Source organism: Etheostoma cragini, chromosome 4 (assembly GCF_013103735.1).
Source record: "Etheostoma cragini isolate CJK2018 chromosome 4, CSU_Ecrag_1.0, whole genome shotgun sequence".
NCBI classification, from domain to species: Eukaryota; Metazoa; Chordata; class Actinopteri; order Perciformes; family Percidae; genus Etheostoma; species Etheostoma cragini.
Genome location: NC_048410.1, coordinates 19,269,188 through 19,284,931, shown reverse-complemented (window position 1 = coordinate 19,284,931; position 15,744 = coordinate 19,269,188). Strand labels below are relative to the sequence as shown.

The 15,744-nt window shown below is 40.3% G+C and overlaps 1 protein-coding gene across 2 annotated transcripts; it reads left to right on the top strand.

Moving 5' to 3' along the window:
* The first annotated feature begins 3,243 nt into the window (after positions 1-3,243).
* On the top strand, positions 3,244-13,332 carry fam210b (family with sequence similarity 210 member B). 2 transcript variants are annotated; one of them, XR_004656329.1, is made up of 4 exons: positions 3,244-3,943; positions 10,037-10,230; positions 12,411-12,743; positions 12,776-13,332. XR_004656329.1 is itself a non-coding variant. In XM_034869322.1 (3 exons), the coding sequence occupies exons 1-3, from the start codon at positions 3,416-3,418 to the stop codon at positions 12,625-12,627; spliced, it is 939 nt and encodes a 312-aa protein (XP_034725213.1). In that variant the 5' UTR covers positions 3,244-3,415; the 3' UTR covers positions 12,628-13,332. The 2 variants fall into 2 exon arrangements, 1 of the variants encoding a protein (XP_034725213.1); XM_034869322.1 differs by having other exon boundaries at positions 12,411-13,332.
* The last annotated feature ends 2,412 nt before the right edge of the window (positions 13,333-15,744 follow it).

Genomic DNA, 15,744 nt, shown 5'->3' with positions numbered 1-15,744 from the left:
AAGCTCAGTCATCCGAGAGGAGCTCAGAGTAGAGCTGCTGCTCCTTCGCGTCGAAAGGAGCCAGTTGAGGTGGTTCGGCCATCTGGTAAGGATGCCTCCTGGACGCCTCCCTAGGGAGGTGTTCCAGGCACGTCCAGCTGGGAGGAGGCCTCGGGGAAGACCCAGGACTAGGTGGAGAGATTATATATCTCTAACCTGGCCTGGGAACGCCTCGGGATCCCCCAGTCGGAGCTGGTTGATGTGGCTCGGAAAGGGAAGTTTGGGGTCCCCTACTGGAGCTGCTGCCCCCGCGACCCGATACCGGATAAGCGGATGAAGATGGATGGATGGAATATTAAATATTATAAGCTGTACACTAGCAGCGTGGTCCAACACAACTGAAATATCTCAACACCTATTGGATGGAGAAGGGATTGCTGTTACCCTTAGGATTAATTGTAATGACTACAGTGATCCCCTGACTTGTCAGACAACCATTCCAACACAGAGAGAAACTCTCCTTACACCCTCTGCCATTTCACCGCTCAATTCTGTAAAGCACAGCTAGCATCAGCACATTTTCTTTCCATGCCTGTTTCTCTCTCCTTTTCTTTCTTTTTCACTTATATTGTAACTTTTGTACTCGATGTATTTAACTTTTACTATTGTATCTGTGTGTTTTTTATCTTGAGTGTCTTGCACTGTATTGTTGTTTTTATTGCTACCGCGGCAGAACCAGTTGCCCCTCACGACCGAATGAAGGTCTTCTAGCGCAATAACCAGGTCAGGTATGAATGTGTCCATTACTTTTTGAAAATGTGCCAGCAAAGCTAAAGTCATTCTCACCAGGCTCTGCTGTACTCTGTGTTTAGTTCTAGTTCTTAAAAGGCATGCTATGATGGTGAATATGGTAAAGATTATACCTGCTAAACACCAGCCTGTTAGCAATATCATTGTGAGCATGTTAGCAAAAACAACTTGAATTTTAACTAAAGAACAAAATGTTTCAGTTGATAAACAGCTGGCTTGTTTTAATACACCAGATTAACTGGTTGGCTCAGTGCGTCACCAGAGCTGCAACACTTCCTTCCTTCAATGGCACATGTCCACGTTTGTGTCGCAAATAAATAACCTGTGGGTGCAGTTCTTAGTATGTACACCTCCCTCTGCATCCGTCGGGTGCCAGGTCAGAGGAGCCCAAGATACAAATTTAATAATTTAACTACACACTGAATTTACTGATATTGCTGTTGAAACAACAATAATACTACATAACTAATTTTTCAACCTAATTAAGCCCAATCTCATTCACAACGTGTTATGGCCTGAAAACCTAATCAGTGCTGACTGAGCGGAGGTCACACGGCTGATGTCCATCTAAGAGGGATTCATTTCTGTAAACCCTAACTGACCCTTTACACCCACGTGACAATCATTAAAATCACCTAAAATATTCCTGGGAAATATGTCAGTCGTCTTTTTCCATTTCATTCTCTACAACTGTACTCTCTTAAGATGTTATCGCAGATAAGGAACTAGGGCAGATGTCTTCTCCTTCCTTCTGGCTGTGGGAGTAACACACTCTGATATGTTAATCTCACTTTTTAACATTTACACTCAGTGATGGCTCCTCACTGGCAAATAATGTGTCATTCTTTACCTAATAAAATTAGATTTTATACCCAATCACAAATATAAAGCTATTTTAAACTCAGCCCACATCTTGTGGCTTTGCTGAGAAAAGCCCCGAGGCTCTGTTGCTGCACTGACCGTGGGCTGTTTTCTGTGGCTTCCTGCCAAACATCCCACCTTCTTCTTTTTCTCATCTCCGACTCACTCGCTCGCTCACTGCTCTCGCTGCCTTTTACAGTCTGTGTTGTTGCCTGTCTAACTGCAATGTGTTTAAGGAAACGTTGCAGGAAAGAATGACTCCTAATCAACTGAAAGCATGTCACGTTTATCACGCAATGCAACAATTAAAACAGACCTGGAACACAAAAATATTTAAGGAAGGATCCTCAACTTTTTGACATTGAAGAAAATGTAGAGTTATTTATGATCTTGTATTTTCCCACCACTTCCTTTTTGGTTGGGCTTTTTTCATCTGGCTAGTTTTGCATAGGCATGCACATTTACATGAGAAACATAACAGGGAAAGTATTCATACATTTTAAGCAAAGACTACAATTTTGAGGTAGGCTACTTTTCCATGCTTCTTTAATTTTCTACTTCACTACATTTCAGAGGGGAAATGCACTTTTTACTCCACTACATTTATTTGACAGCTACAGCTGATTTGAAGTTCAAGGTTTTAAATACAAAACAGATGATCATCTTATTAACAATGGTGCATTTTTTTATAGATTAAACTACTCAAGAGTAAATAAAAGGTATTTAAAATAGTTCCACCTCAACCAGTTTAACAATTAAAATGCTGCAGTAATACCTCATTGATAACCAAATAATACAACACTGACAGTGCATTTTATCTTAATTTTTTCATGTGAGATCTGGGCGGTTACAAGACATCATGATATCTTTTCTTTCTGCTGGTTGAACAGCCTTATCTCCCAACAGCACTGTGCAACACCTAACAAAGCATAGATAATGGCCAACAACACTGAGAAGTATTTTGTACTGTTTACCATAACCATTTATTTCGCGGATGTCGTACCTGAATTCGGCATGCTCATACATGGATTTTTTCTCTTTTTTTAATGGACTGTTTGTGATAGTTTAATTTTGTTTGTTATAATTTTATGTTTTTTTTATGCCTTGCAACTTTGACCTCCTTCCTCCTCACCGTATCTTTACTGTAGACAGCATGTTCGAATATAACCTGGTTAGACTCATTTAATTAATAGTTGCTTGGTTGGATTATGGAGCTTGAATCAGCTCATCTCCTAGTTTGTTCCTACAGAGGGCAACAACTGGAGCAATATCCAAGACTCAATCTCTCTGCCTGGCATGGAGGATGATTATGGAGAAAGTATAAGGGATGGAAAATTTAAAAAATAGATCAAATATGTAGCCCACTGAACTTTACAGGTTTTAACTAGTGAGTCACCAGCCTGAACTTGCAGAGAATTGTACTTAGTGAAATTGTACTTAAAACAGAGCTATATGGCTTTAAAAATACATGAATTAGTCCCATTAACAGACTCCAGAGACATTTCATGACATAGCCGAATTGTAGGAATTATCACGGGTACACCTTTAAATACCCCCTCCCTTCGCCTGAAGCTTTACTAGCTGCGATTGCGCGTCATCTCTCATTGGCTGTTGAAGATAATCGGTCACCGGCCAGGAGGGAGGCAGGAGGGCATAGGGCAGCATGTCAACAGCTACTTACAGTCATAATTAGTTGTTCCAAACGATTTACTCGCTTTATTAGATTTTTTTCCGGAGACAGCTCGTTTCAGGGTGGTCGTCGACAATGTTTTTGTGTCGCACGAGGAAGCTGTCTGAAGCGGCTCTGGATCAGGCTCTCAAGTCATCGAGCTCGTTTCTAGCGCAAGTCAAAGCAAACAGACTGAGAGACGTCACTTTGACATTACGCAAAGGTTACACGTTTCAACGTTACCGGTGTTCCTGTGTATCCGTCGGAGGGTTCGACACAACTCCTGTGCACCTGGTGAAACAACTACAACCGGGTCGGCAACCTGTCCGAAACCTGGACTTATCGTGTGCTTTTGACTGGGGACATTTGGACCGGGTGGCTACTATAGCCGTGAATCTCTCTAAACGCGGGCAAAGTGAAGGCGGTTATGTAGATGTTATCACGCAGCGGCTCGTACATGCAAACAGACGCCACGGCAGCATAGGAGAGTTGGTGGGTAATGGTTCGTTTACAGGTAACTGGGGGGTTTCGAGTCGACTGTGCTCTACAGGGACCATGCAGACCAGAGCCTTATCCACGAAGCAGAGCGACGCTGGCGATGAGCAGAAAGCTAACAACAAAGGGGTAATTTAAACCATTCAGCTCAAGTGTTTGTCTGACCCCAGTGACCAGTTAATAAGAGCACACAAGTCCCAGTCTATGTTCACACAGTGTTCAACTGGTGGGGGGAAACCCCCGTGTCCCAGTGGTGCCCGGATCAAACTCAAAACCATAAAATATGCAAAAAGATGCCCGCCTGCCTGGTCCTCTTAAGTAACAGCAACACAGGATTGTTATACAACACGGCATGACGGCGTAATGCACGCACACAGCCATGTGGGCTGTCTATTTGCAGGGAATTCGCTACTTAGTCCATGCATCGTTACATCCCATCTTATTTTGAAGCAGCAGAAGTGTTATTTACAGAGTTGAGAGAGAGAATATGCTGACTCACTGTTCAACAGGCTCACTGACACCTGACTCTGAAATTGTACAGGAAACTCTGGCTCCCTGTATAGGGACTCGTATTTAGAATGGGGCACTTATCCAAAAACATATAATTTGAATAAGATGCAAATTAAGTAAGCACTTTAGCATGTGCTCTTTTAGTGGCAAGTCAACAACTGATCTGAAAGAGTAATAGATAGAAAATGTGGGTGATCTTGACCTGCAATAGGCAGTTCTTGGAGCATAAACACTACTAAACTGTATACTGCTCATTGTTATGCAGGGTTTGAGTTTAAAGGCGTATTCTTAATTATATAATGATTACCTTAGATATTTACACAAGACTAAGAGCCTACACCCATGTGAGCAAGAGGCTGTCCTTAGGCACAGTACTGCTTTAGCTAAATGCTAACATGCTATTTTCTGGTCCAATGTCTTCCATGTTCGCCATCTCCATAAGCATGCTAACATGTACTAATTTGCACAAAATACAAACGAGGCTGATGGGATTTAGCTTTGATATGTGATTGCAAACCAAAGTATTGGAACCATAAAACGTTGACCTGATGTTTTTTTTGTGCATTTGTGTACATCTGTTTTTGTATGTCTTATTGGTAAACTGCAGACTCCATTCCTACTTTTATTTATTACGTCTCCCCCCTTTCCCGTCTTTCCTGTGTTTTTTTTTGGTCCTGGGACACATTCTTATGTCTCAGTGTTATGTTTATTTGTATAATAAAAACATTTGGTCACAAAAACAAAAATAATAACCCTTGCTGTAGCATTCAGTTTTCCAAAGGGGGTCCTTCGACTTCTTGACTTTTATAGCGTACAATGCGTGGGGTTCCCCTTTAATGACACAATAAATAAGACTGTAGCACTAGGTGACTGTTTTGTTCAGTTGGACTTTTGTGTCTTATCGAGACCACTCAGCAGTCACTGTTTAGCTTGAGCTTCTGACAGGAGGGATTCACCACTTGATCATTTTCCTCCCACTCTTCATGTATGTATGCGAGTGTCTTTGTCTGTGTTTGCATGCCACTGTGGCTTTGCATGTGTTTTCCTGCATGTGAAAAGCTGTTATCAGACACAGCAGTCCACTGTTCGCTTCCTATACACCCTCCTTGGCACAACTCCCTTTGGCCGGTCACTCACATGACCCTCCCACACTGCTGTCTGCCGTTACTTTTAGCTTGGCCTGACTGGCCTCTGAAAAGCAAAGGCCTGCTCACTCTGGCCTATCTATTGTCCATTGTTGGCAGGCCAGTGACTACGTCACCAAGACTGGTTTTATCCAGGGGACTTGGGACAACATTTAGCAAGACAAATTACTGCAACGGGAAAAGAGTAGCTTGTTTTTTTCTCCTGATCCCTTCTTCATTGTATCTGCCCTCTTGATTAGTTGTCTGACTCAGGCCAACAAAGGAAGACAGTCTGAAGCAAGTAGAATGTCAGTGCAGCAAAAAAGGCATAAAAGGATATGAATGAAAGCTACTGTATGTTAGGCCAAATATGGCGCATGGCACTGAAGTGACAGCATCTGCCTTTTTTAAGAAATAAGAGATGTCTGACCTTTTCACCTGAATGTCAAAATTGCAAATATCTCAAAGACTAAAACACCACTTTGAGGCCCTGCAGCACTTAGTTAAACATGTAGAAGTTACAAAGACAAAAAATATGCCTTTATACATATTTTAGCTAGTAACGTTGTGCTTTACCCCTTTTGTCCTAAATCTACAGTATTACATGGCCAAAACTCCTATTTGTTGTATATTTCAGTTGCATGCTTGTAATGTATCCCGTTGATTATTTTTTTCTATTTTTGTAAGAAAGTTATTCTTTTATTGCGTATTATCAGCAGGGTTATGATTTCTGTATTTTTTCATCTGCTCATTCTGCTAGATTATTAGAAAAAGTATGTTTATACACATTTTTTATTAGCCTATATTTCATGGCTGCTCCCTCCTAGTCGATTGAGATTCATTTAGTAGATTAGTCAATTTTGAATTCTTTTTTATTCCGAATGACTTATTTCTGAGAAACCTATGAAAAACTAAGTTTTACAGATCTTTCATCTAATTAGTTGAAAAAAATAGTGGGAGTGTTAGTTGGCTAAGAATCTCTTTATTTAAAACCAGCCCCACTACACGTGATAGACAACCATAATAATAAATTGCCTGTTAAAGAGATCACTGCAGTATTGCTTGTACTTAACAAGTTGTCTCAGCTTTGTAAGCACAGTGTCAATATTTTGTCTAATAATAGATTAATTCCATACAGGCCTGAGCTACTTCCTGTTTTCTCAGAGAAGGATTGTGTTACCTCCTGGCAGAAAATATATTTGAATAACTTGGCTTGAGTTGGAATCGGGCACAATGCACTCCTGTCGGCTGCCCTTTTACAGTTTAAAGGCCTTCATCATCATTAAAAAAAAGATGTCAATAAAACTAATTTTTTCCCCCCAGTATCCTTAATCATAATCTCTAATTAACGTGAAAGAGCTCCATAAAATCCATTTAGTTGTAATTGCATTACAAAAGCAGCATGACCAGGCAAGTGTTTGTTCAAATACTGAATGAAGTCCTACTTTTAAATGAACACAGGGCTGTCGTTGCACTGCTCTCTGCGAGTTGAAATGTTTAAGAATGCTGCATCTCTATGATTCAGAATATTTTTTTGTTACTTAAAACTCCCACTGCATTGTTACATCATGATCTGTAATTCTTTATTATTTTCATTACAACCCTATTTACATTAATGTCCGATAGTTCTGGTGTTGCCCCCTATACCTAATGTCAAAATCTTCTTAAAGAAAAAAAACCATAACCTTTAAATAACGCATTTTTAAATTTGGGCTTGTTTTTAGTTTATGGTGCAGCAGGGGCTCCAGTCACCGAGAAATATTAAATCACATGGTTTAAAGAGACTTTATAGCAGTAAGCTGCCAAAACAGGTAGAATTCATAGTCTAGGAAAATGTAGATTGCACTTTCACAGAGTATTCACCACACAGGACACTGACTAAATGAGTATTTGAGAAATCAGTATTATACCAAATCAAAATCAGGTTTTGAGGGGGTTATGAAATGTTTTCACATATGACAAAAATTTTAAGCTAAATTACTACAAAGCTTAGTTTAGTCAAGTCAGTATATCAAACTGCCTTGTGTTTTATTAACTGTGAGAGTTTAGACAGTGTTAAGGCCTTTACACACTGGGGACTTTTTTGTGTGTTTGAGTAATTGGCACGTCAATATACTAGAGTACTTTCATACAGAACGTGAATATTACGCCTCACACATGGTTGCTTTGAGCGACATGTGGCTGCAGGAGGCGAGCATAGACCGTAGGCTTCATTCAGGCGTCCTCTGCCGGATTGGCTGGACGTCAAGTACCGCCAAGATGGTGAGCTTAATTTCTTATTCTTTTTTTTTTTTAGATTTTTTTGGGTCATTTTTTAGGCCTTTATTTCCACAGAACAGATGAAGACATGAAAGGGGAAAAAGAGGGGGCACAACATGCAGCAAAGGGCCACAGGCCGGAGTCAAACCCACGGCCGATGCGTCGAGGAGCACACCTCTATATGTGCGTCTGCTCTTCCAACTGAGCTAACCTGGCCTCCCAGCCCTAATTCTGGCTCTTAATAAACCTATGGGTGACGTCACAGAGATTACGTCCATATTTTATAGTCTATGACTGTGCTGCACAATCCTTAGCTACTCCTTGAGTCACTTCCACGCCATCAATGCTCCGTTGCAGTCTGTTTTTCTTATTGTCTTATTGCTGGTGAGTGTGTTGTAGTCCACTAATCGGTTACTGCCAGCACACAGTGGAGTGACCTGCCTGCTCCATGCTACATGTCAGACAGGCGGATTGTGTCTGGTGCTTGTTCAACAAACAGAGTAATGTGTGCACTTGTGAGAGGCTCTTTGTGTGTGTGTGCTTGTAAGAGGGATTGACTGACTTTGTGTATGTGAGTGTGTGTGTGAAAGGGTAAGTGGAAATGTGAATTACCTGATCCACACAGCAGCAGTCTATATTTAATCAGCTGACTTGGCTGCACAATAAATAGAAGAGCTCATAAAAGTACAAGCTTTGTTTGACCTACTTGTATGACCTCGACTTTGAACTAGATGATTCACAGAATGCTGTTTTTCCTCTATATTTTGATGCATGCATTTTTTTGACCTTCTATCTGAATTAAATAAATTGTTGTAGCTCAGTTTGAACAAAATGTCTTTAACATGCATCTTTGTCTGATAATTCTACAGAGCGTTAGTTCTGGACCTTGCTGCAATTTTGTTATTTGTTTTGATAAATTGTGTGACAGGATACTGTTTTAGCACTCAGAGTGGGTCAGTACTACCCATAGATTTCTAAAGAGCCAAAATGAAGCTGAAATTTGGCGGCTCCAACCTTGGCATTGCACTGGCATGGTTTGCCTAACCATTTCACCTGAATGTGGGCATTCAGGTGAATGCCCACATTCAGGTGAAAAGGTGAATGCCCACATAGTACCCAAAAAGGGGCAAAAAAAAAGGAAAAGTGTAAACAGAGCTGAGGCTGGCTGATTGAAGCCGACAGTCTATGCTTGCCTCCTGTGACAGCACCCCATGAGTCACTCATAGTGGAACGCCCTTAATTATGCATAACTATAAGCCTGAATACAATTTAAACAGGAAAAAATACTTATTTATGCTGTAAAGTTGGGCATCCTAACATTGGCCTATTTGTCACTTAAAATGTTTTCAGGAAAGTTTTGGTTAACTATTTTAGTATTCTAAGAGATTGTATTCTGAACAAGCCGCCATTATGGTGTGTTTGAAATGTGTGAGCCCCACGTGTATCGTTTGACCAATCAGGTGTAGCCATTGTGGTTGTAGGAAGGTGTAGCCTGTTTTTTTTTTGCTTGTTAGTGGTCAAGGTGAAGAGAAACAGATAACTACTAGTGGCTAGCCCACTAACGTGCAATGCTGGGAAGCGGGGCAATCCCTGGCGGGAAAAAGCCTATATGGGAACTGAGTGTATCTTTGTTTCTCCTAACAGCAGCCGTAGCATCTCTCTTTTTTTGCCATGTTAACATGTATGTCAGAAAGCCCTCTCTCCACACTGGTCAAAATCAAGGAAGAAGTCTTAAAACATGTCACACTAGGCAAAAAATGACGACTTGCTAGACTTTCTTTGTCGTGGTCATGAAGCGTCCCAGACATTAGATCACCGCGTTGGCTTCATTTTTCAGCACTGGAGGTTGCTGCTTGGTACTAAAGGCAAAGGGCAAAAACTTTACGGTCAAAGGTGATTCGAATTTTTACATACTTACTGCATAAAATGCTTACTGCATAAAATGCTATAAAAAAAGGTTTTGTCGAGACGAGTAACAAAATCGATGTCAGGCTTCTGTGTCACTACGCATGCTAACACTGAACGCTAACTGATTGGTTCTTTGAGCTTTTCTGCCTTGTATATTTAAATAAAAATATAATAATGTAGCCTCCATCTTGAAACTTGTACATTTTGAAGTTTGAGGGAATACTTGGAATACTAACACAAAAAGTTTCACGATTTTATATTCCAAGTGGAAACTATCCCCACAATTTAAATCCACTTCCTCTTTGCCATTTATACCTCCTCTACGTTTGTCTAGATGTACTCTCAATTCATCCTCCCATTTCATTTTGTCCTGCTCGGTTCCTCCAATTCTTCTTTTTTTTTCTTCTTTTTTTTTGGCCAGGACGAGCAGAATTTAAAGGAGTCCTCTACTACCTCCTCATCTACAGCTAAGGCCCCAAGGGAGCCGGAGGGAGAAAAACCAAACAAGACCCAGCAGCTAAAGAAAGTCTTCAAGGAGTATGGAGCGGTCGGAGTTTCCTTTCACATTGGAATCTCCCTGATGTCCCTCGGAATGTTCTATCTTCTTCTATCCAGGTGACAAAACATCAAATTAATGCTTTTTTCCCCCCTTTTCTACAGGTGGGGGTCCACATATAGGAAGTTCTGTTGACAGCTGGATGTATATTTTTATTTAGTCTTTATTCCCATTGTATTAAAACGAAGATAAGGGGTTGATGAAATTGAAGTGCAAAATCAATCAACTCCACCCTAAAACACCTAAACACGGTTATAAAAAATGTAAACGTGTTGGGCCCTACTTTCTTGTTATGTAATATAACATTTCTTACCCTAGTTGATTATCTTAATAAAAGATTCTTAATATTTATATTAATTGAATAAATTGAATATATTAAAGTCACAATTTAAAGAGTGGCTACACAGAGAAAACATTTTTGATTATTCCAGAGAATTAAAGAGTAAAAGCATATTTCTAGATATACGGATTCTCAGCAGGTGAAGATAAGATTCCTCTATTGACGACTAACCGTATAGTCCCCATTAATCACACACAGCCTACAGCTGAAGGCAGCATATTGTGAAGTATCAAGTATTTTGGGAAATGTCGGATATCCCTGACTAAAGTGAAAGCAGATGACGCAGGCCAAAAGAAAAAAATACTACAGAAAAGTAAAATGCACCACATGATATTATCTAGAAGTGTACGAGCATTCAAGTGTTACATTTGCTATAAATATGTGCACAGGAAATTACTGACCCGTGGGCTGCTTTACACTGACGAATGCAGAGTGTCTGGTGCAAATAGAAAAATGATGTTATAAGAGAAAGCATAGCACGGGCACTTGAGAATGTCCACTCAGTCAGCTGCATTATGCCGGTCCTGCTGTTGGTAAAATACTACTGCCAGAGTCAGACAGACACTAAAATTGTGTTGAATAAAACATGAGTTCATTTTATCATTGAAGTGTTTCTTTTAGACTTGTAACATTACAAACATACTTAACAAAATCTAAAATCTTTGACACTGTATCCAACTATGTTATGTACTTTATCTTCTATTTAAAGTGACAGACAGTGAAAAGCTAAAGCAGCACAGCACAACCTCAGGGTTTTTTATCAGTGTCATTCCAGATAATTTCCAGGCCCTTGTCTTACATACCAGGGGCTTGGATCCCAGAGAGACTTGGAAGAGATAATCCGACCTCTTAGACATTTCCTCATATAGCTGATAATGACCCTCACCTGAAAAGGGAGTGTAACAAACATTGAGCATTATCACTGCGACACCACAGAGCCAAGGCACGTGCACTGCTAATGCAGAGCTGTGTGCTGGGTAAACTGTTGTAAAGGTGCAGATGGCTCTTTAGATTTAGCGGACTAACAAGTGATGAGTGCAACAGAGCTGTTAATGTGAGAGAGAGTGAGATTCCATATCGATTGAAGCAGCGCTAAGCCTTGTGTTTGCACATTCTTTACATATTTACTCCCCAGAATAGCTCAGATGAAAATGCTACGACTACAAAACTGTCTCGCAAAGGCAGTGATACATGTAGCTTGTTAGCTTTGATTTGTGTGATTTCAGATTGCAGTGCTTCTTATGCTAATGTCATCAATTTAAATGGTTTGAAAGGCTGCTAAATAAACTGTTATTCATTCTTTATTGAACAAAGCTCCCTCTGGTGGAGATAAAGGTGATTTGCACTTCTAACCAACCCAGGAGGGATCTGTTTTCTTTATATTTAATCTCTAAAAGTCATTGATGATGCAACCAGCCAGGAGCAAAAGCGTAAAAATAAGTTGTTATTGCAGTGCGAGGCTTTTGGGACTTATTTCTTGAGCCCTGAAGCACCTGCAAGTTCAAATCTGATTTTTCTCTCTTTGAGATGTTTGCGTAAATGATTGTTTTGAGTTTGTGGACTGTTGTAATCCAGATAATGATTCATAGACAGTTATCCTATTGTTAAGTTGCATTAGGTTTTGTATGGCCAATTGTCCAAATACAGTCTAATAATATTTATTATTCAAAATTATTTTACTATTGTGTATGTATTTCCAATATGGTGTACATGTGTTCATTTATTTTTAAATTATTATTTTGGTTGAATTTATAATTCTTTTGTTCATTAAATTTCCTTCTCGTCTCATGTTGAAAGTCATGTATATGATTGTCATTTATTAAAAGCGAAAATGTGTGAGGGATTGAACGTTCATTCTATGTACTTCTAACGAGTTTTCTGTGTCATCCCTCTCCCCAGTGGGATTGATATGACTGCCGTGCTCTGCAAAGTGGGCTTCAGCGAGGCGGTCGTTCAGTCTAAAATGGCAGCAGGGACGAGCACGTTTGTCTTGGCCTACGCCGTCCACAAGCTCTTCGCTCCGGTTCGCATCAGCATCACTCTGGTGTCTGTGCCTCTCATCGTGCGCTACTTTAGAAAGACTGGTCTCTTCAAACCACCCACACCTGCACCCTGATGGTGCTCCTCTTCGAGCAACTGACTGTTAATGGCCATTATTAAAAACGCCTGTAAATAACCTTTCTCATCTAGAAATGCCTCGTCTTTTCTCAGTTGTCATTGTGAATTCAGGTGAAACATTTTCTGCGTTAGTTCCAGAATAATCTAAGTGTTTATGAAGGATTAAAAAGTCTAAATAGCAACAGCTCTTTGAAAAACATGTGCATTTGGAGTCATGTTACAATATGTGTGCATTCCAAAAACAAAGGGTGAAATGGCTCGTATTTATTTACAATCAGAGGTATGATCAGGGATTTAAAGCTCTTTCAGTGGGCAGGTTTGTCTCTTAATGCTGTACAGGTTCCCCGTAGGGACAAGTGGAAAAAGCTAATCTCTCCTCCACTGTTAGCTGACTAGGCCATGTTCTGGTGTTATGTGAATCAGCAGAATAAGTCAGGCTCTCTCCGTGTCCTACCTTGTTCCTCTCTTTATCCTTTTCTCTCCTTACATAGCTCAGACTCTCTTTTCTGCTGTTTTGCTCCCTGCAACTTCTTCATACCTCTCCTAGCATCCATGTTCTTTCTAGTAAATCCCTTTGCTGTTGCTCTCCTTTTTCTCTTATATTCTCTTCCTCTTGTTCTTTAATTTTGTCTGCCCCAGCAGAAATGTTGAGGACATTAATCTCTGAGTAAAGCTGATTGTAGTTTATTCCAAGTTTTCAATATCAAATGTTGGTTTGTGATTTTTTTGTTGTTGATTTAATGGACTGTATTTTACTATAAAAAAAAGAAAGTGCCCTTTTACATTTGGTGTGTTTTTGTTATAAAATACCATCACACAATAAGTCAATTAGGTTATATTCAACTACAATTAAAGCTGCTATATCTGTACTTTTGTATGAACAATGGATTTATATGAACTCCCTTTTTTAAAATTGTATCTGCTTTAAAAAAAAGACACTTCTTGAATGTAGCGGAGTCTGAACACAACAGACAAAAGGCAAAAACTAAAAGCAGCAACCGGAAAAACAAGTTACATCATTAGGCAATCATTGATCATGGTCTGTCACCACATCTATGCACAATCATCCAGGTCCATATCGCCCCTGTGTGATAGAATATCTAGTCGCTAGAACTGCAGAATTGACTGACTGCAGTTCCCCTCGGTTCTACACTTTTACAACCTGCAACTTTACTGATTTTATTCTCCCTTACCATACTCAACCACCTTTTACGGCTGCAGCAGGTAGCAGTTAAATAAAGTTTTAAAAACCCACAGTGCACTACCTGCCCAGCACCAAACTGCACAAATACAAAGTTAGTGACTAGCAGATGAACATTGGAGCATTAAACAGCTACAGACACTAATTTTACCCTTAGGATTTGATTGAGACTTAATGAATACTATGTTGCTCCATGTACGCTGGGAGGGAAATAAACATCTGTTTGCTATCAGATATCAGTCATTAAGTCATTGCTTCAGAAGTTTTCATATTTGTTGTATAAATTATTTTTAACTAGAGGCAGTTTTTCCCCAACCAGGTTGCTTTTATCCAGGAAGAAACAGAATAGCTGCTTTGCACTTTTCCAATTTGGTGCAGTAGGTCCCAGCAGATAGAGACAAAGGTTAAAAAATAAACTATATTCATTACGTCACTTTATCGCTTTTCAACCTAACATATGGAGATGTGCCACATTTGGTTGCACTTCTCCTTTTCTACCACACTGAGGAGCTCCGGAACTACAAATGCAGTGCTGATCTTCCTCCATTACTCATACAACGAATCATACAGTTCTCATCTCTCATAAGATTGAATGGCTTTGTACTCTTAATGTCTTCAAGATGGATACCAGCATTATATCATATGAAGGAGCCTCACGCGTCCCACAGATATGATTTAGTTAAACACTTCCCAAACTTCTTTAGTGTTGTTCAATGTGACAGATCATTTTCTATAATGCATTGATACAGTCAGAGTACAAATATTTAGAAATCACTCAAACATGAAACCGTTTACAGAGTTTTGTCAGACAATTGGATGATACCTCACCTTGAAACACTAGTGTTAAACGGTTTAAATAAGTAACTGGTGTGCCATGTTGGGTTATGTCCTTATACATCGACCAGTTTTAGATCTAAGAAATGTATTATTTCTGCCTGTATTTTATCACATCAGGTATGATGCAATTTCTCTCTTCTTTATCTTCCTTTCCTCACTCTCTCTTTCCTTGATGGTCTGAAGGGTCAGCCAGCACAGCAAGCAAACCTCAGCTGGTGTGGTGTCCCTGAAGATCTGCAATGTATTGAATGGTAGATGCCTTGAACAAGACCTGATCTCCTCTCTCTCTTTGTGTGTTTCTCGGCCCGGTAAATAATTCAGCCAGGAGAGTTGTGTATATGGAGAACTAAAAGAATGCACCGCGGTCTCTGCCAGATTTCAACCCCGTTTTTTCAAGAATAGGAGATTTGGCAGCCTTGTGACACGAAGTGATATAAACCAATCTCTCACACACACAAGAACGAGAAGCCTGGGCCTCATTAGCCATGATGAGGACAGGGAGCTGCCATCGCCTCTCCATCCCCTGGATGTCCCCCATGGCTAGGAACAAATTGGTGACAGCGCTCCCAGCCACTCTGTCGGGCTACCTGCGATGCAGTGGGCTCCGTCAGCCTCCTCTCCTTCTACACTGCTGTGCATTTGCGTATTAGAGTGTGTGTGTAGAGAGAGAAAGCTAAACACACATAACAAAAAAATAAATAAGAGGGAAGATCAGCTCCTTGGTCACACACGCAGTTACCTTTCGCTCGACCCAGAACTGAGTCGTGATATGAGTGAACGCTTCATCCAGTTGGCCTCGAGTTTGATCAAGGGCTCTTCCCCCAGCACGAAGGAGGTTCAAGGGGGTTCAATCCTTGCCTCAGCTCCCGACTTGTGCCCGCTGCACCTTTTTATTAAAGTCAGACACACCGTCAACGTCACCACTGTCAGAGCAGCACACACAGTGAATCCATTATGGCTGTATATTTAAACCCAGGCTGCATTTCTGACAAGAGTTTGAAGGCATGTGTGTATATAGTAGTCGCAAAGTGCTGATGCATGCAGTTATATAAAAAACATATGGCAACAGCACACACA

Excerpts from the sequence above, each read along its gene's own strand:
- fam210b (XM_034869322.1), top strand. The coding sequence starts at position 3,416 with ATGTTTTTGTGTCGCACGAGGAAGCTGTCTGAAGCGGCTCTGGATCAG. Across the intron at positions 3,944-10,036 it reads AGAAAGCTAACAACAAAGGG|GACGAGCAGAATTTAAAGGA; the intron begins GTAATTTAAACC and ends TTTTTTGGCCAG. Across the intron at positions 10,231-12,410 it reads TTCTATCTTCTTCTATCCAG|TGGGATTGATATGACTGCCG; the intron begins GTGACAAAACAT and ends CCCTCTCCCCAG.